This window comes from Sapajus apella, unplaced genomic scaffold, assembly GCF_009761245.1.
Source record: "Sapajus apella isolate SASKATOON/1434 unplaced genomic scaffold, GSC_monkey_1.0 scaffold153, whole genome shotgun sequence".
In the NCBI taxonomy this organism is placed as follows: Eukaryota; Metazoa; Chordata; class Mammalia; order Primates; family Cebidae; genus Sapajus; species Sapajus apella.
Window position 1 is genome coordinate 722431 of NW_022437093.1, and position 20011 is coordinate 742441.

Sequence of the window (20011 nt, forward strand, 5' to 3'; positions counted from 1 at the left end):
AAGTACCCTACTAGAGGCTTTATCTACATATTTTTCTTAATGCCTAAAATAACATTACAAAAATGCACTACTTCATTAATCTTATAGAATCTTATAGAAAACTCACAGAAGTTAACCTGTCCTAAGCTGCAAAGTTTACAGCAGTAAAAATATTTTCTTATATAATGTTGGAGTGATAAAGAATACACATTTAACACTGAAATATTATGGTGAATTCCCATGAGAAAAATAGCTAGGATAACTAGAAATGCCCCTTTTAAAATTTATCACCAATATGAGTCCTTCAGTCTTAATGCAGTCTCTAACAGAAATGAGTTACCTATTTTCTAGTAAAAGCTTATTACTGATACTAACAAATTCCCAGATATTCAGAAGTATTATTAGGAAATGTTTAAGTTTCAGTTAATGAAAACCAGGGGAAAAAACTTAAGACTTTACATTTGTAATTGTTACATACTATTCACTAGCATATTTCCTCTCAAAGAAAAGCAACGCCTACTATTAACTAGGATTTTACCCAGTTGTATGTTATATAAACAATATTGAATATTTCTTTATTTTTTTTGAGACAGAGTCTCATACTATCACCCAGGTTACAGTGTGGTGAAGCAATCACGGCGCACTGTAGCCTTAACTTCCCAGCCTCAGGCGATTCTCCTACCAAACCTCCCAAGCAGCTGGGACCAGAGGTGTGTACCACGATGCCTGGCTAATTTTTTGTATTTTTTGTAAAGGCAGGGTTTCACCATGTTGCCCAGGCTGATCTCAAACTCCTGAGCTCAAGCAATCCACCCACATCAGCTTCCCAAAGCAGTGGGATTACAGGCATGAGTCACTGCACCTGGCCTTCAAAAGACTTTTTAAAGAATTTCAGAAAGTAAGACTGAAGATGTCAAAGTATTTTGAAATTGAGGGGCTAAATGATTATCCAAAGCATGTCTTATTTTTTTTCATAGAACACTGCCAGTTAAATCTGCAACTTGAATCTTTACATGCTAAAATAAACCAGATGGCCTTTACTTTAAGAAAACCTAAAATATATACAGATTCACCAAATCAGCATAATAGGGATTATTATAAAAGGACTTATTGTAGAATCTTTTAAAATTAGGGAGCTCTATAGTGGATTTTACATTAGCCATTTTACAAACAAACAAATAGGTTAATATGCAGTCTTTCAGGAATATATGTTAAGTGAAACTCCAAACACCAAAAAGAAATACTAAAGGATATGGCCAAGAAAGATCACTTGAAAATAAATAAATCTGCTAATAAAAATACTAACCTCATTAAAAAGTACCTAAATCAGTCTTTGTTATTATTATTTTTAATGAGACAGAGTCTCACTCTGTTGCTCAGGGTCTCACTATGTCACTCAGTCTGGCGTGCAGTGGCACGATCACAGATTGCTGCAGCCTCAACCTCCCAGGTTAGGTGATCCTCCTGCCTCAGCCTCCCAAGTGTCTGGGACCACAGACATGTGCAGTCACACCTGGCTAATTTTTTTTAAAAAATTATTTGTAGAGATGGGGTCTCCCTATTTGCCCAGGCTAGTCTTGAACTCCTGGCCTCAAGGGATCTTCCCATCTCAGCCTCACAAAGTGCTGGGATTACAGGCATGAGCCATGGGACCTGGTCTCTTTGCTACTGTTAATAAAAATTATAGTTGCAGAGATAATGGAATATAAAATCCTTTGTTTTCTATATACACATCTGTGAGGATAGTCATAAAGAAGCATTAACTTGTAATGTACACAATTATTAAATACATGTAAATTTAAAAATTCATATTTTATTTATTTGCAGAGCAATAGTTAAAATGTGAATATTTAATTGATTTAATCTGTATAGATGATAGAAGCAAAATCTTTTTATTAATGACATATATAACTGTGAATATAAATGATTAATCCTTTCATTATCCCTTAACATATTAATTCTCCCTATTTAAAGGCTTTCTAAACACTGGGCAAAATCACTTGTATAAATATATAGGCAAAGTCTCAAAAATGGAAGGAGTAGAAACCGAATGGTATAGTGACAAAATAGCAAAAATCTTCTTTTGCTAATTTTATAAATTAAAAGAACCTAATCATATCACTGAAGTATATATTTTCCAAATAACGTGCATTTCAGAAGAGCAACTCAGACTAGGAGCCACGGCTCATACCTATATAACCCTAGCACTTGGGGAGGCGAACATGGGAGGATTGCTTGAGCCCAGGAGTTTGAGATCAGCCTGAGCAACATGAGACTCTATCTCTATAACAATTTAAAAAAAAAAAAATTAGTTGAATATGGTGGCATATGCCTGTAGTCCCAGCTACTCAAGACGGTGAGGGAGGAGTATAGCTTGAGCCTGAAAGGTCAAAGCTGCAGAGGGCCATGATTGCACCACTGCACTCCAGCCTGGGCAACATAGTGAATCCCTGTCTCAATCAATCAATAAGTCAATAAGAGCAACTCAGGAAGACAAGTAATTGAAAGAGTAAGACTAAATGAAAATATCTTTTTCTTTTTTGAAGTGGCTGAAGAGCACTATAAATATTTTAATTCTGAAAAACCGAGTTCCTACTTTCAAGACATTTCTAAGTTACCATGGTTAGAGGAGGAACTAAGAAAAGAAAATAATTAAAAGTCAGAAAACAAATAGAGTCTTCTGAGAAAATTCAGTATATAAAATCAATATATCTTAAGTTGATAATTACCAAATGATTTAAAAATACAAGCAAAAAAGGTAAATGTCTAATTTAGCCTAAACTCAACTGGGAAAACCGACAATAAATATCATAACTTGCAAATTGTGTTAAATTCAAAAAAATTCTTAAACTAAGAACATCCAATTGTAAACACTCCAGTTGATGAAACAATAAGAAAGATTTTTATGTATTAGGAAAGCTTGTTTATAAAATTCCAGATTTCCATATTGTTATTTTTTTTAAAGGTATTTTATTTATAAGGATATTGCAAAAGGAAGTAGAGGTCTATTCTGGAATTGCAATCTAACAAGAGAGAGAATCTAACCTTCACATTTACATTGAAAAATTGAGCTTTTAACAGCTTTTTCTGCAATATGCATTTTTTTAAAATATAAAACTATTTCAAAAGGTTCATATATGCATATAAATATATAATGCAAAAGAACACACAATTAAAAATTAAATAAATGTGCCAAAAGACAGTTTCTTAATGGCTTCCTTGAAAACTAAGTGTCAAATTATCTTAGGCTGTGCTTCTTTTTCTAAAAAGAACAAAGTAGACCTTATAGCTCAGAAATCCACGTAACAAGTACTCTACTCGTCATACTCACAGGTTTTAGTTTTTCTTCCTCACTAGTCAATACCACAGAGTCTTTTCCTCTAGAAAATCTGAAAGGTTTCTTATTCACTGGTCATGCTGCTATCAGACCCGACACATTCAGGAATGACCCACACTTTAATCTCCAGCCAGCTCTTTACTATGCCCAGAACTTACGGTGCATTACAGGTGATACTTCTTATAGCAGATGTTGATTATGGTCCCAAAACACAAGAGATGCTCCCAGAGGGGTTTAGAACCCCTAACAACATCACCTGCTTCTTTTTGTATCCAGAGAAGCACTGTGGTGTTCTGTTTTGAACAACTAATGACTTCAGGAGATCACACAGACGAGTTCTTTTCATTAGATTGCTTGACATTAGCTTATCCTTTCAGAATACTGCAGCAAATATAGGTTGTATGATTCCATTAGGAAAAAAGAAATATTTTTACACAATTTTTCTCTGTGGCGCAGTTTAGTTTACCCTTCTGTGAGAGCAAATTACTGGAAGAACTGGTTCTTAGTTTTCTAATGGCGCAGCGTTAACAGAGTGAATGATTCACGGATGTTCTTCTTAACATTCAGGAGTAACAAGGAAGGCTAGCAGTGCAGCCCAGGTCCAGAGCTGATGAATGGTGCAGTGCTGCTGTTGTCATAGCAACCAAGAGGAAAAAAGCAGCACCATATAAGGATCTGTGACATGGATTCTGGGAACAATTTATATTAAAAAGCTGCAAGCTCCTCATGCCTTAAAGCTATAAACTCCTCTCTTACTGTTTCCTTCTCATGTTTTACTCTTCTGAATTTTTGAATCAGAGCTGTTTGAATGTACATTGCAAAACAGTTACTTAGTGGGCATCAACAACAAAAAAATGCAATTGAGGTAATTTAAAAGGGTAATAATACTTTAGCAAGCTAATCCAGGTCTGCAGTATCTCCGTAATGTATTGGTAAGTGTTAAAATTATACAGTGATTTTGTTGCAAGGTAAGGAACTGTCTAGAGTTTGAGACAGTAGAAAATTTATTTTTACATACTTAGAGATATTTAAACCCTAATTAAATGCCTTTCATTCAGATGGTATGCATCAGATATACCCAAACTGCAGCACTATCAACTGACTGACTTAGAAAGCAGCAATGACACCAACTTCAAAGCGAGGCATACTATCACCTGTATTCCTTCTAGATAAAGTTTCAAAAGACACTAACTTCACTAAAAATGCTTATAGCCTTCATTCGTGAACAAGAAAACTTCTCCAACAATCACCTGTAAGACAGGGTTACTGGCCCACCCACGCTTCTAACGGCATCTCCCTAACTGGGCCTGGACAATCTTTTTCTTGTCAGTTTCTCCTCACCTCTCAGGAATCAGGAAGAGTTCCTTCCTTTCCAGGGGATAGCAGGATAGCTTCCAAAAGGAATCATAGGAGAAGTGGGAGCTAGGGAGACCACCAATGAATAGATTGTTGTAATGGTACTCTCTCCATAGTCTTTTGGACATGGCTCTGAGATGACTGGTGCAGAAAAAACATCTTTCATTAGATTTATTAAGCATGGGTCACTGATGTTATGATATTTCATCTATTAGATAGGGCAATTCTGTATGAAATTGTTCTATATCACATCTGTGTGTTACTCTTCCATCACCACTTATTTAATGAAATGTTTAGATATGACACAAAACAAAATATTAGATATATTTACTTATTACACTGTTCTTTTATATGGGCAACACTGCCATATTAACAGTAATTCTGGAACAGTTATGTATTTGTTGGTCATATATTTATGATGCGTTTAACTCTATAAATGAAGAACCTCAGTAAAATGTGACTAAAAAGAACTGCAATGCAGTGGGATGGACATGCATTTGACTACTCTTCTGACTGTAGTTGGACTAACAGCTTCACTACTTTTAAATATAGCCCTGAATAAGTCATCCAACCACTCTGACCCATTGATTCATCTCAGCAAAGTATTTTCTGACTTCTTCCTAAAGCTACTGTGGGAATAGAATAAAATAAAATAATATGATGCAAACTCTTGAAATTCTAAAAATCTGTATTATCTTATTTAATAGTATCTAATTAAGTGAAACAGGAAAGATAAAAAGGAAAAATGGAATTTCAATAGAACTCCATAGACACAGAAAATTTCCTAAAAGGGTAAATATTTCTCCAGGCTAGGTTTTACGTCTGACTGGATATTGTGTCCCATCACATTGCACATACTTGTTACAAGTTCTATTTCTTTTTAGAATTATAGTAGACACAGATACTGTGGACTAGTGTTCAAGGATTATTTAATATAATAATGTACAAGTAATTCTACTGCCTCAACATGACTTATAAATGTCTTTAGAAAATAGTAACTTGGTAATAAAGAAGTATAAGCAGTTTCTATGAAATGGTAATACTAAAGAGCATGCAAAGTGATAAATTTGTTTAAAATAATCTATTACTTTTTATCCTACCCGACTAGAAAACTATAGGGTAAACTCAAAAATGAGCTTTTATGTTTGACTGAAAATTCCACGGAGAGCATATCTCATTCTGTTTCCTGGATAGTCTAATCTCTTCTGTCTAATAAGTTTTAAAAATCAAATATTGTCTTGCCCCAGTAGTTATTTTTGAGGGAAATTCTCTTTAGTTGTGACTTTTTAGAATACTGATTATTCAATATCTGAGGTAAAAAGAGCAAGTTTCTCTCCCACCTCCCCACTCATCAAGTCTTGTTGAGCAGATCTTTTCATTAGAGGGATACCAGAAAAGTTCTTCAAAAAAAAAAAAGGAAAACCTGGACAATAAATAATTTTTTCACTGACTTTCATGTTAATGTTACCTATGCTCCACAGGAGCTAACTGGGATGAAGATATGTTTAAAATACTTTAAAAGACCACAGGTTTGGTTTCGTTTGAAAAATCGGATTAAACTTAAGGGTGGAGAGAGATTTAAGGAGTTAAGCTATTCCCCCTGGTTACTAACTTTTTAACTCCTTTATGATTTAGTTAAATCATGCTAAAACTTACACGATTTTATATTTTTAATTTTTATTCCTTTTTGAGTCTTCTCACATTAAAAGCTTTTTCTAAAGAGTAATCATCAGTACTAAACTCTATGGTGCTTAAAGGTAGGGTATTTACGAAGAGATGTACATATGAAATCTCTGTACTCACAAGAGTAAGAAAGTAACCATCCTACTGTTTATAGCAATTCAAGCTCTGGCCAAATCTCTACGTGGGGTTGTGTCTTTCCTAGCAATGGCTACTGCTCCAGATCACGACTTCAAGCTGCAACAGTAGGGTAATGACTGACAGAAGAAAAAGAAATATATTCGTAAAAATATGTAATCTCTACACATTAGCCAATTACTTCATCTAGGAGTCAAACAAACAAAAAAAAGAGTAAAGAGCAAAATAGCTACAACTCTAAAGGATAAACTGGGAGGGTCGGATATATCGAGAAGCAGATTTTCTGTTTAATGAAGGTCATAAATGATATGTAATGGATTTCTGAGGATAATTTTCCTTATACTCAGTTTTTATTTTATATGTTGACTTTACTACCTAAACCCTGAATAAAATTTTCCCAAATGTGTGATGCTACCTCTAAATGACAACTGTAACATTTGAAAAAGGTCATGAGCTGGCAGGTGGTTCTTTCAGAATGTTTTTATTGATAAGCAGGGCATAAAAGGGCATACTGAGCCATAAGATACACATACCAAATCTCCTTTCTCTCATTTTACTTACTTCATTAAACTAATCTGAAGTTATAAAATTTACTGAATTATATAGATGTATATGCAATTAAAAATCATTTTCAGAAATCAGAAACATAAACATTAATCAGAAATGGGGAAAACAGAGATGTTCAACCAACTCTGGTATAACTCAAAACATTGATCATTGTGCTATCTAAACAAAGTCATCAAACAGATCATTAATATCACATAGACAATTCTAAAATGACCATATTTCTTGGCTGGGCACAGTGGGTCACACCTATAATCCTAGCACTTTGGGAAACCGAGGTGAGAGGGCTGCTTGAGCCCAGGAGTTTGAGACCAGCCTGGGCAACATGGCAAGACTCCATCACTACAAAATAATGGAAAAAATCAGTCAGGTATGGTGGTGCATGCTTGTAGTCCCAGCTACTCAGAAGGCTAAGGTGGGAAGACCACTTGACCCCAGGAGGTTGAGACTGCAGTGAGCAGCGATCATGCCACTGCACTCCTGCCTGGGTGACAAAGCAAGACTCTCTTTAAAAAAATGAGTAAAATGAAATCACCGTATTTCTTAACTTTTGAAATTCTACCAATGACATGAATGACTGATGGACAAGGTAAGGATATGTATTTACAATTAAGAAAGGCCAGCTGCACCGAAAATACCCGAGAACACTCTGCCTCTGGTCTTTAAAATCCTCCTCTGAGAGGGAGTTATTCTGTCATGCCACGTGTTTCCTACTCTTATGGGCTGAATGTCAACTTAGGTGCTAATTTTCTATAATTAGAATAAATATACGGCTTAGCATTATAAAAATTTTTGACATTATAATGTGAACATATATTCTGTTCTAAGCTTTACATTATCCCATACTATAATTTATTTCCTGTTTAGAGAGTTACTAATGATTTCTTTTGAATCATGGATATTTGACTTTTGTGATGCTTTGTAAGTGAAAAGTATTCCTCATGGACAAAATTGTTTAGCCCTTAAATTCCACATTTGACACTTCCTAAACTGCTCACATTCCATAGCAGGTGGGAAGTTAAGAAAGCAGAGAAGGACAAGGTTAATTAAGTAAAAAAAAATTGACCTCCTAGGAACTGTGGCATAAATCATGGTGAGTTTTCTCGGGAAGGTCACATAAGAAGGATGGACAATGAAGGATTTTTTTTTTCTGTAAGCTTCATGGTATTTTCCATATTTAAAACCGATATCCAATTCTTGGAACCACAACACAGTAGCTAAAAAGGATACTGATCAAGTGACAACTTTTCCACATGTTAGGGTTCTTTTTATTATTTCCCCTTGTTTGTTACAAGACGTGCTTGGCACAAAAAGAAACTCTAGACACACATTTCTGTATTCCTCTCAGCCTTAAGGTGTTATTATCTTCACTTTACATATGAAGAAACAAAAGCTCAAAAAGAACTAATCCGCACAGACAGAGTTTACAAATGAATATGTAGAATTCTAACTGGGTTCTTCGTCCAACTAGGTTCTTGACCAGTGTGATCCTATCAGTTCTTTTGGGCCTGGAGTTCTGAACCTTAACCCTGCCATATTATAGACATTCCATAAAGACCTGCTGAAAACAAACATTACCTAACACTGTGTCCTTATTGTTAGACATTTTTCTTGGTGCTGACTACTTGTCCTCCCTGGAACTTTGCCTACTGCCAGCTCCTAGATTCCCTTGGATTAACAGGTTCTACCTACTTCCTGTGACACTCAACAATTACCTTACTGCTGATCCACCCTAATGTCTAGGGTCTGTTTAGGCATCTACTTCATGAATGCTACCACATTGTATCTTACTAACTTGCCTTCTCCTTCACAGGTCCTAGGTGTCCTTGGTTTAACTCTTCATTGCCCAACAGCATTAAAACGAATGCTGAACAGTCAATTCAACACTCCAGATTTAGGCAAACATCTCTTTAAAAATACAGAGAAAAGAAGCTATGAGCCAATGGTCAGTAATTTTAAAAAAGAATATGGTTTGAGGGTACAGATTAAAAATAAAAAGCAATTTACACAATCACAAACGTATGGAAGCATCTAAAGAAATAAACATTGCCATGCCAGGAATTTTTTGATAAAGACAGATTGTACTCAAAGAAGAAATATACAAAGAGAGAAGGAAATTATCAAAGACGAAGAGTAGAAAACCATCTAATTATATTGTCCAGGAAGAATAGAGCCCCAGCTGAGAAGAGCTATGTTTTTAATACAGCAAAAATGATTGCTGGGATTTTTTTTTTTTTTTTTTTTTGAGATGGAGTTTTACTCTTGTTGCCCAGGCTGGAGTGCAGTGGCACGATCTCAACTCACTGCAACCTCCGCCTCCCAGGTTCAAGCGATTCTCCTGCCTCAGCCTCCCCAGTAGTTAGGATTACAGGTGCCCACCACCACGCCCAGCTAACTTTTTTGTATTTTTAGTAGAGATGGGGTTTCACTATGTTGACCAGGTTGGTCTTGAACTCCTGACCTCAGGTGATCCGCTCACCTCGGCTTCCCAAAGTGCTGGGATTATAGGTGTGAGTCACTGTGCCTGGTCCGGCTGGGATATTTTTAGAACTAAAAAATGGACAAGGAAAGGACAGATCTGCTGCATGGGAAAGATAATCATGTAGTGATTTTATTACAAGCTTTCATTTATGAATCACCTTCTACGAGCTAAACTCTTTACTAAGGTCTTGACACACAACTTATTTAATTAATTAATTTTGGGGAGGAGACAGAGTCTCACTGTTGCCCAGGCTGTAGTTCAGTGGTGCTATCTCAGCTCACTGCAACCTCTGCCTCCCGGGTTCAAGCAATTCTCCTGCCTCAGCCTCCTGAGTAGCTGGGATTACAGGTGTGTCCCACCACACTCAGCTAATTTTTTGTATTTTTAGTACAGACAGAGTTTTGCCATGTTGCCCAGGCTATTGTCAAACTCCTGAGCTCAGGCAATCCTCCCACCTCGGCCTCCCAAAGTGCTGGGATTACAGGTGTGAGCCACCACTCCCAGCCATAATATCTTATTTAATCCATACGTTACTCTGTGATGCAGAAATACCAATAATATAATACAGGTAAGAAAACATACTCAGAGTAGTCAAGTGACATGGCCAAGGTCATACAGCTAATAAGTAGCAGAGTCAGGGTTTGAAGTATATCTGACTCCAAAGTTTGCCATGCTTAACAATATCCTGCTCTAAGTGAGAGACAGAACAATCCATTACTCAACCCTTGGTGCTACAGTTTGAATGTGTGCTCCAAAATTCAGGTATTGAAATTTAATAGCCAATATGACAGCAGTAAGAGGCAGGACCTTTAAGAGGTAGTTAAGCCATATAAAGGCTTCTCCCTTTGTGGTTGGGATTAAGACCTTATAAAAGAGGCTACAGAATTAGGTTTTCTTGCACTTCCATCTTCCCTCAGGTTTGGACACAATGTCCCTTCCTCCTTGAGGATAAAGCAACAAGGTGTTATCTTGGAAGCAGACAGCAGCCCTCACCAGACAATCAAACCTGCTGCGTTAGTTGTCTTAGACTTCCCAGCCACCAGAACTGTGAGAAAATAAATTTCTGTTCTTTATAAATTACTTAGTCTCAGGTATTTTCTTATAGCAACACAAACAAATTGAGAAAACTCTGATTCTGCTTTAATGTCCCCATTAAGGAAAATTATATTTAAACTAATAAACATCATTAAGAGGTCACTAAAGACCAAGTTTTGAGGACAATGAGTTAAAAATACACATAATGAGTTAAAAATATACATAATCAAAATCCAGGCCTATACAACCTTACCTTTCAGAATTCGAAAAGGACATGAAGACATGAACATCAAACTACCAATAATAGTTTTTACAAAACCATGCAGGAAATTCATAGAACTATAGGACTAAAGGATGCCACAATGTGGATATAGGAGTATCTTATTAAATTTTTCAAAAGAAAAATGCTCACTAGAGTTGACAAGGGGTCACAAGGAAGAGCAATTTCAAAGTAATCTGGTGCCCATTTTGATATGTTTACTAGAGCAGATGATGATGAAGATAACACAGTTATACTACCATCTTGATATTAGACAGGCTGTAAATAAAGTCTGTTAAGCTAGAGAGAAGAAGACATGATGGCTGCTTTCCAGGATATAAAAGACTGCCATATGAAAGAAGAGGTTAATTTATGTCTCATAGTTTTAAAAGGCAGAACTAGGACTAATGGGTAGGAGCAATGGAGGAGGGCATTTCCAACCACATAAATTAGAGAACTGACAGTTAAAACTACCAAACAAAGGAACAGGCTATGTTAAAAAGTAGAAAGCTCACCATCATTGAAAGTGTTCACAAAGAGACTGCTGACTATCCACTAAGTTTGCTGTGAAGATTAAATTTGCTCAAATATGTAAAGTATTTAATACTGTGTAGAACACAGTAACAATTCAAAAAAATATTACCTTTAATTACTATTACTATTATTATAATTACCATTATTACTTGTAAGTTTACTCAAAACTTGCCTGTAAAAGCATCCAGGTCTGCTGACTCTTGGGAATCTTTGATTTCTATGGTTACTAAGCTAGTCTAGTCATAATTTTAAGTTTTCTTGAGTCAAATTTACAGCATGTTTTCTTCCATTTCATTCAAGGTTTTCTGTGTGTGTGTTGTTTTGCTATAAAGCTATATGCTGTATTCCATTATGATAAAAAGATTACTATTAGTGACTAATTTCTTGTTCTTTATTTATCTTTTCTCTTTTCCTCTCTTTTTCATTTTGATCATTTCTATCGAAGATTCTTCTACTCTATCTTAGTCTTTTCAAAGAAAGTGTGGCTTCACTGACCAAGTTCTAGTTTTTTGCTTACTCATTTTCACTTTTAACTTTACTGATTACTTCCTTTATCTTTACTATGTCTTTCTCGATCTCCTTATTAGTTCATTTATTCTCAGTACTTCTCATTTTCTAATAAAAGTATTCAAGGTAATGACTTTTCCACATAGTACCATTTCTGGCTACATTTCATAAGTTTTAATACATAATGCATGTTAATTTCCAACTTTTTTTTCAATTTTGGTTTCCATTTTAACCCAAAAGTTATTTGAAAATTCTTTAAAATTTTAGAAGTAAAAAACAAATTTCTCCCTTTTTTGTTGTTAGATTCTATTTTGATTTTCAGTGAAAAACATCTGTATTATGTAGAGATTTCTTTATGGCCAAATATATAATCAACTTTCATAAACAGTTCACAAGTGCTGGAAAATAATATATGTAAAAGAAATCTTATTTTTTTAAGTACAAGATTCTACACTCAGCTGAATGAAGCTTTTAAAAACTTGATACATATTAACTTTACATATTTATGGGGTACATGTGATATTTGGATACAGGCTTACAATATGTAATGATCAAATCAGGGTAACTGAGAGATCCATTATCTCAAAAACTCATTTCTTTTCATTTAGAACATTCCAAATCTTCTAGCAATTCTGAAATATGAGTTAAGTTTATTAATTACTTATTATTCAAATTTTCCATATCCTCTAATGACACTGAGCTGTTGATTTTCTGAGGCATGAAATGTACCTTAACCCATTTATAGCTAATGTTCCATTATTGGAACGCTAAGCTTGTGGGAGTTATCTACATTCTACTGCTCAAGGTCATCACGAAGGTCTGATTCTTCCCCAAAAAAAAGTTTGTAGCCTCTGGCATAAATGGGTTAAATGTAAATTCATCAACTTTCCCTTTCATTGCTAATGCTTACTATATGTAGTTTTTATGTTTAAAAAACTTCCTTATTGAGATATAATTCACATATCATAAAATTCACCCACGTAAAGTATACAATTCAATGGATTTAGTATATTTACAGAGTTGTATAACTGTCACCATAAGCTACATTTAGAACATTTTCACCACCCCAAAATGAAACCCCATATATCCTTAAGTATTCACTACCTATACCATTATTGGTAACCCCTTTCTCTTAGGTAACCACCAATTAATATTCTGTCTCTATAGATTATTTGCCTATTCTGAACATTTCATATAACTGCAACTGTATAATGTATGTTCTTTTGTGATTGGTTTCTTCCACTTAGCATAACGTTTTCAAGGTTCACCATGGATCATGAAAGCATTTATATTTAATGCCAAATAATAAGAATATATCACTTTTTATTTATCCACTCATCAGCTGATGAACATCAAACTGTTTCACTCTTTGGCCATTATGAATAATGCTGCTATGAACATATGTGCACAAGTTTTGGTGTTAGCATATGTTTTCTTTTCTTTTGGATAATTTTATACATTTTGATGCCATGTTGTTTCATGTATAAAAAATTAATAATCGTTAACATCTACTTCCTGAATTGTATCTGCATAAAGTATCAAATAAAACTTTTTTCTTTATTTGTGTTTAATATTATTGCAAATAATACTATCCTCTTCTCAACATATATTTGGTATATATTTTTCATCCCTTTATTTTCAAGCTTCCTCTCAATTTGTTTTAGAAGCATCTATTATAAATAATATATCACTGGAAATGCTTTTTATACACTCTGATAACTTTTTCTTTATAAGGGAAACTGACATCACTTTATTGTGACAACTAACTTATTTCATTTTATTTGACTTTTTAAAAATATTTTTCTTCTTATTGTTTTTCTTCCACTCTAATTTTCATCATAACCTTGCAAATCATCTAACCTGGCAGAAAAGAAACCATTTCACTTAAAAAGTATAAATGACTTGTTATTTTGGCTCTTTCTTCATTAAAAGTCATCTGGACTTTTTTGGAAACTTTCCCTAGTGGTGGCTGAATAGAGTAGGAAGACAGGGCTACTATATTTCAATACATACAGTAACGCTATACCTGCTACAAATGATCCTGTTTAACACTGCAATACTACAAATAATACTTCCACTCTATATGAGTGACTTCCATTCAAATATGAAAAAACTAGAAAATTATTTTCTTGTATAAAACCTCACACGTTAAATATAAAAAGAGAAGATTTAATTATGTTGAAATCCAGTGTGTGTAAATATCACAAAAGGATTCTTTATTTAATAATTTATGCTGCCTTTTAGGTGTTCAACATACACGCAGTGGCAAAGGCTCGCCCCTTAACAAATTTTAGTCAGGCTCCTCTGATCCCTCTTTACAACGCTCCTGTGTGGATCTTGTCTTCAAGCCTCCTAGCCCAGTTGTAGCAAGAATCCTGCTAACTCAGTTTAGTGAGAATCCCCCTACCCTCGATAAAAATTACAGAAGGGTATATAACAAAACTTATGTCATCCCTCTCCCACTTCTGATTAAGAGTTATCTCTCTAGACTATCAATAAATGCATGCACATGTGTATGTATGTCTGCATATGTATCATTTAAAAACACACATGGGTTCCTATTATTGAGAAATATTTGGATTTTCATTTTTTCCTATATAAACAATACCACATATATGCACACACATATATACACATTTTCAAATCTGTTCAAGCTTACTTGTAAAATAAATTCTTAGCAATAAAATTGGTGTATTAAGGATTATGTGCCTTATAATTTTGATACATGTTGTCAAATTGCCCTAAAAAATGGCTGTACAAATTTTCATCCCTACCCAAAGTGTATATATGCAAAATTTAAGTTTTACTAAAATTAACAAATGTACATAATGGATAAATAATATAAATTCCATAAGAGTTGAATGAATAAATTTTTAGCACTCTTTAATCATCTACCTATGCTGAGGATCTTTATAATACTATGGGAAAGCATCTTGGAGCGTGCCCTGGGCAAGAATCTGGAGACCACAGGGAGCCTCTGCATACTGTCTTCCACATCTCCCCCAAGGCGCAGCAATACCTAAGTAAATCAAATGAACCTTGAAGCCTGCCCAACTAGTTTCCCTTTATTGTTTAAACCATTTGGCTCTATCTTTTACTGCTTGGAACAACAAAAATCTTAAATTCATACACTAGATACTTTGGGTGAGCTATTTAACTTCTTTAAACTTTGATTTTATTCTTGGTAAAATAAGACAAATGTGGAGGGACTGGGTATTAATCTTAACTCTGACCGCTGCTAGCTGTATTATCCTCAGCAAGACATTTTACCTTCAGCAAGACATTTCCCTCTCTATGAACTTAATTTGCTCATCTGTAAAGTAGAGATACAAGTGACAAAAACAGGAGCTAATAAGTGTATGCCACACAACAGGCATTATAATGAAAATTATTGTCATTATTATTGCTATTACTCATTAAAAAGCATGACTTTAAAAACATGTAAAGCTTTAAAGTTCCCATAGGTATCTAACGTGAAAAGCAATTTTTACAAATTTCTCAATAAATTTAAACAAATTTTATTAACAATAATGGTTAACACTTTATGAGCACTTAAACACAGTTTTAAACAAGTATAAAACAATGTGATTATAATAATACAACCACCCATGAAGTGAGTTATGTGTTGTTATCTCCATTTTGCAGATGAATAAACAGAAGCAAATAGGCGTGAAGTGACACTCTGAGCTGGGATACAAACTCAAGCAGTAAGACCACAAAGTCTGTGTCTCTCTTGCATGCATCTGTTACATTAACTTCTTTTTGTACTGAATAGAGTAAGGTGTGTATACATTTAAAAATTAGTTTTCTAGCTCTAAATTATATCTATCCTTGAGCTGGTCTTTACCCATTCTTACTCCCTCCAGACTGAAAATGAGTCAAAGGATTTGGAAACAGACCTATTTCTGCAAATGAGTCTTTATATACACCGGCATGGAAGACTAAGATAAATATGTTAAGAGTATAAAGGTCGGCCGGGCGCGGTGGCTCACGCCTGTAATCCCAGCACTTTGGGAGGCCGAGGCGGGTGGATCACGAGATCAAGAGATCGAGACCATCCTGGTCAATATGGTGAAACCCCGTCTCTACTAAAAATACAAAACATTAGCTGGGCATGGTGGCGCATGCCTGTATTCCCAGCTACTCAGGAGGCTGAGGCAGGAGAATTGCCTGAACCCAGGAGGCGGAGGTTGCGGTGAGCCGAGATCGTGCCATTGCACTCCAGCCTGGGTAACAAGAGCAAAACTCTGTCTCAAAAAAAAAAAAAAGAGTATAAAGGTTACAGAGTAACAATGATAGGAAAAATTTACTCCTTCGTCATATCTTATAAGATGAAAACGTAAGTACCCACCTTATTAGAAGTGGAGACACTGACTAATTATGAGTATTTAAAGATCAAGAAAACCTACACAGCTGTCCCCCAGTATCCATGGGGGACTGGCTCCAGGCCCTTCCTTGGATTACACGCAAATCCTTGATAAGAAATAGCATAGTATTTGCATATAACCTATGCACATCTTTCTGTATACTTCAAATCCTTTCTAAATTACTTGTAATATCTAACACAATGTAAATACCATGAAAATAGTTGTTAGACTGTATTGTTTAGAAATTATAAAAAAAAGTCTACATGTTCAGTGCAGATGCTTTTTTTAAGAAAAATATTTTCAATCTGTGTTTGGTTCAATCCATGAAGGCAGAGGGCTGACTGTACAAGGTTAATGAACATGGGATACTCTAGTCCCTCATACTTCATTCTCTACACACTTGTCAACACGATTCGATTACAAGGTAAACTGGATCATATTACTACCTGTTCCTCCTCTATTTAAAATCCTACAATCAGAGTAGGCTCCCTATTGTGACCCTAAAAACTCTGGCTTCTGCCTACCTCTCCAACTCTTTTATTTATTCATTCATTCATTCATTCATTCATTCATTTAGTGGCAGGGTCTTGCTTGCTCTGTTGCCCAGGCTGGAATGCAGTGGTACCATCAGAGCTCACTGTAGCTCCACGTCCTCGGCTCAAGCAATACTCCCACCGTAGCTTCCTTGGTAGCGATGTATAGGTGGCATGGCATGACACCCAGCTATTTTGTTTAAATATTGTTTTGTAGAGACAGAGTCTCATTATGTTGTCCAGGATGATCTCGAACTTCTGGCCTCATGAAATCTTTCTGTCTTGGACTCCAAAAGTGCTGGGATTACATGCATGAGCCATTGTACCCAGCTCTAACTTATTTTCTACCACAGGTACTGTCCCTTCAGACTTACTCTCCTTAGGCCACACTTGCCTTCTTTCCACTCCTACAACATGCCAAGCTCATTTTTGCTTTAGGACTTTTGTTCTGCTAGCTCTGCCTGGAAGGCTCAGATCCCAGACATTTCCACGGTTGGCTTCTTTTTAAATTCAAAACTCAGCTCAAATCATTCTTGGACTCTCCTCAATCATTCCATAGAAGGAAACTCTACCTCAACCCCAGTTTCTATCCCCTTTCATATTGTATTACCTTTGTTGTGCTTGCCACTATTTAAAATTCAAGTCTTTATTTATTGGCTATGCATTTAGTGTGTCTCCTTCTCAACTGAAATATAAAATCCCTGAAGGCAGGGGTCTTAGTGGTCTTTTTCACCACTCTATCATATCTAGAGCAGTGCCTAGCATATAAAAGGCCTTAGACAAAAAGTGTAGTCCTAATGGCCTGATTAAATTAATGCATTTTGATAATTAATGCCAAGGAGGAACCATTCTTTGGAGAAAATTTCTTTATAGTCAACTAATTTTTTTCCATTCAACTTTTCTTTTACTTCTTATAACAAGATATAATTAGAAAAGAAGGGATAACTGATGAATAATCTACTGAGTAAGGTTTTTATTTCGAATTTCATTCCAGGTTAAACTAGACAATTCTTGTCATCTGCTTCACTTGGCAGAAAACTGACCAAAGAAACATTTTCATGACATATTCTTTCAGTAAACAGTTGATTTATCCTAAAATTTAAAAATGCGTTCTTAATCATTAAATTGTTAGGCCTTTGATAGTCTTCAGTAAATAAAGCTATTTGAGAGAGTACAGAAATTTCAAATGCTGTAAAATTAAAACTCAATACTTCACACATGTCATTAATCAACTAAACTCTGTATTACTGCTTCACTACCATACCTCTGTGATATTAGGTATGTTATTAACTTCAAACTAAGATAGGCAAATAGGATAGGAAAGTGCTATCTCTAAAACTTCAGGCAATCCAGCTCACTTCTACATAGAAACTGGACTTGCTATTTTTTTCCACTGTGTGTGGTAAAATGAAACACAAACAACACAAAGAGGCATAGTTTATGCTTTGTAGAACTACAGATTAAAGAAATGGTATTATTTTGATGAAAATCATAAACAGTGAAAAGGTTTCACTCTACATAGAAGCATCTAAAACTTTCATTTCTCCTTTTATTTTCTTTTGAATTATCATAATGATAATCAAACTTCTCTACTGTCTGACTCAATGTCAGACAAATAGGAAACAGTCAATATACCCTTTGTGAATAACTTAATTTCATGCCTCCATGCACTCATAACCAATCAACACTAGTCAACGTACTGATATCAGGGATATACCAATAATGTTAGACGATATCTAACAAAGTGGCCCAGGATTACATATTTTCACACATAAGCATTCTTAACTATATATTAAAATTTATTCCCTAAAAGGACGTAAAAGGACAAAAGTTCACTTAATAAAGACACAGTTTCACACCTAACAACCTGATCTAAATGGGCAATACATATTGTGAGATCATATTAAAGTCAATATAATCTGTAATTTATGAATTATACTAAATATCCTAAGAAGTTATAGTAATGTCCAGTGTAGAGGAAAATATCCAAATTATCTTTTAAAAATGGATATAAAATATACAAAGAACGATTTCAAATAAAGTATCACTGATAGACCTTTGCTGAACTATCAAGCTCTTATTATCCTAAAATCAGAATGTCTCCATCTGTTAATCTGATATGAACAAGCTGATAAATGAAATCAAAACAACAGTGTATTCTGGCAAAGCCAGAAGCCTCCTGAAAACCTAGAAAAATATGCCCACAACAGATGGGTCATTTAGAAAATAAATACATCAGTCTGTCAAACTGAATACTGTTCTAATTCTCTAAATTAAAATCAGTCAGAGTTCCACTTTCCAAGAGTCTGTGACATTAGAAAGGCCAGAGAGGAAAAACCTAAAGATGCAGCACATATACATATCTGACATGACCTGAAAGTGTCATATCATTAGGTTTCCTGTTAAACATACTAAATTTAGGTAAAGTCCTTACCAGTTAACTTCTTCACAGGTTGGAGCCGAACACTGATAGACTGATGTGTGAGTAAGGGGGAGGATGGAAGAGAGCGAGACATGCCCTCCATAATCCGAATGTGCTGCATACCTTCACTCACTGGAAGTGGTGGAACGGCGTAGTCTGGCTCAAAAGCACAGTCGCTTTCTGTGGAGATGCCACCTGTTAGAAGGGATGGAACAAAAGAACTGGTGAGAAAAGATCCTGCCTTCCCTATTAAAATATATCTTATAGGATGACTCAGAACAACAAATACTGATTTTTCACTGTGAAGTCTTTTTACTATATGCATTAATTTCTACACTTACTGTGTACTCAAGTCCAGGTCTAGAAGTAGGAAACTGAAGATGAGAAAAACAGGGTTCCTTCTTATAAGGTGCTCAATGTCTCATGAGAGATAAAATCATATAAGGAAATATAAATATATATATATATTTCCACTTAAGTTGTATAAAGAAATGATCTTATATTTTTTTCCTGATAAGACACACATGAAAGATGTTTATCTGCTTAGCAAGCCATCATGTGCAATTGCTAGTAGGATCACTGTAACTATTTCTTTCTCCCTTCCTCCAAGAAAATATATAAAAATTCAAATGGCATTATTATATAATGATCTTTACTTCTACTTACATGCTACTGACTTCTACTTCTAGTAGTGGCAGAATTATGTACTTCAGATCAACTTTTTCCAAGGAAAACTGGAACCATAAATATATGGTTTAAAATTATATAAATAGATAGTGTGTGTGTATATATATATATATATATACATATATATTTTT

General features: G+C 34.9%; 1 protein-coding gene across 9 annotated transcripts in view; it reads right to left on the reverse strand.

Moving 5' to 3' along the window:
- The window catches only part of TANC2 (tetratricopeptide repeat, ankyrin repeat and coiled-coil containing 2), a 435131-nt gene that overhangs the window by 269562 nt on the left and 145558 nt on the right, over positions 1 to 20011 (reverse strand). For 4 of the 9 annotated variants that reach the window (XM_032266050.1, XM_032266049.1, XM_032266048.1 and 1 more), the window contains one exon: positions 19206 to 19388. In XM_032266050.1, the coding sequence (XP_032121941.1) occupies positions 19206 to 19388 (183 nt within the window). Of the gene's footprint in view, positions 1 to 3474; positions 7349 to 19205; positions 19389 to 20011 lie in introns of those variants that run through there. The other 5 variants (XM_032266054.1, XM_032266053.1, XM_032266051.1 and 2 more) reach the window with 2 other exon arrangements.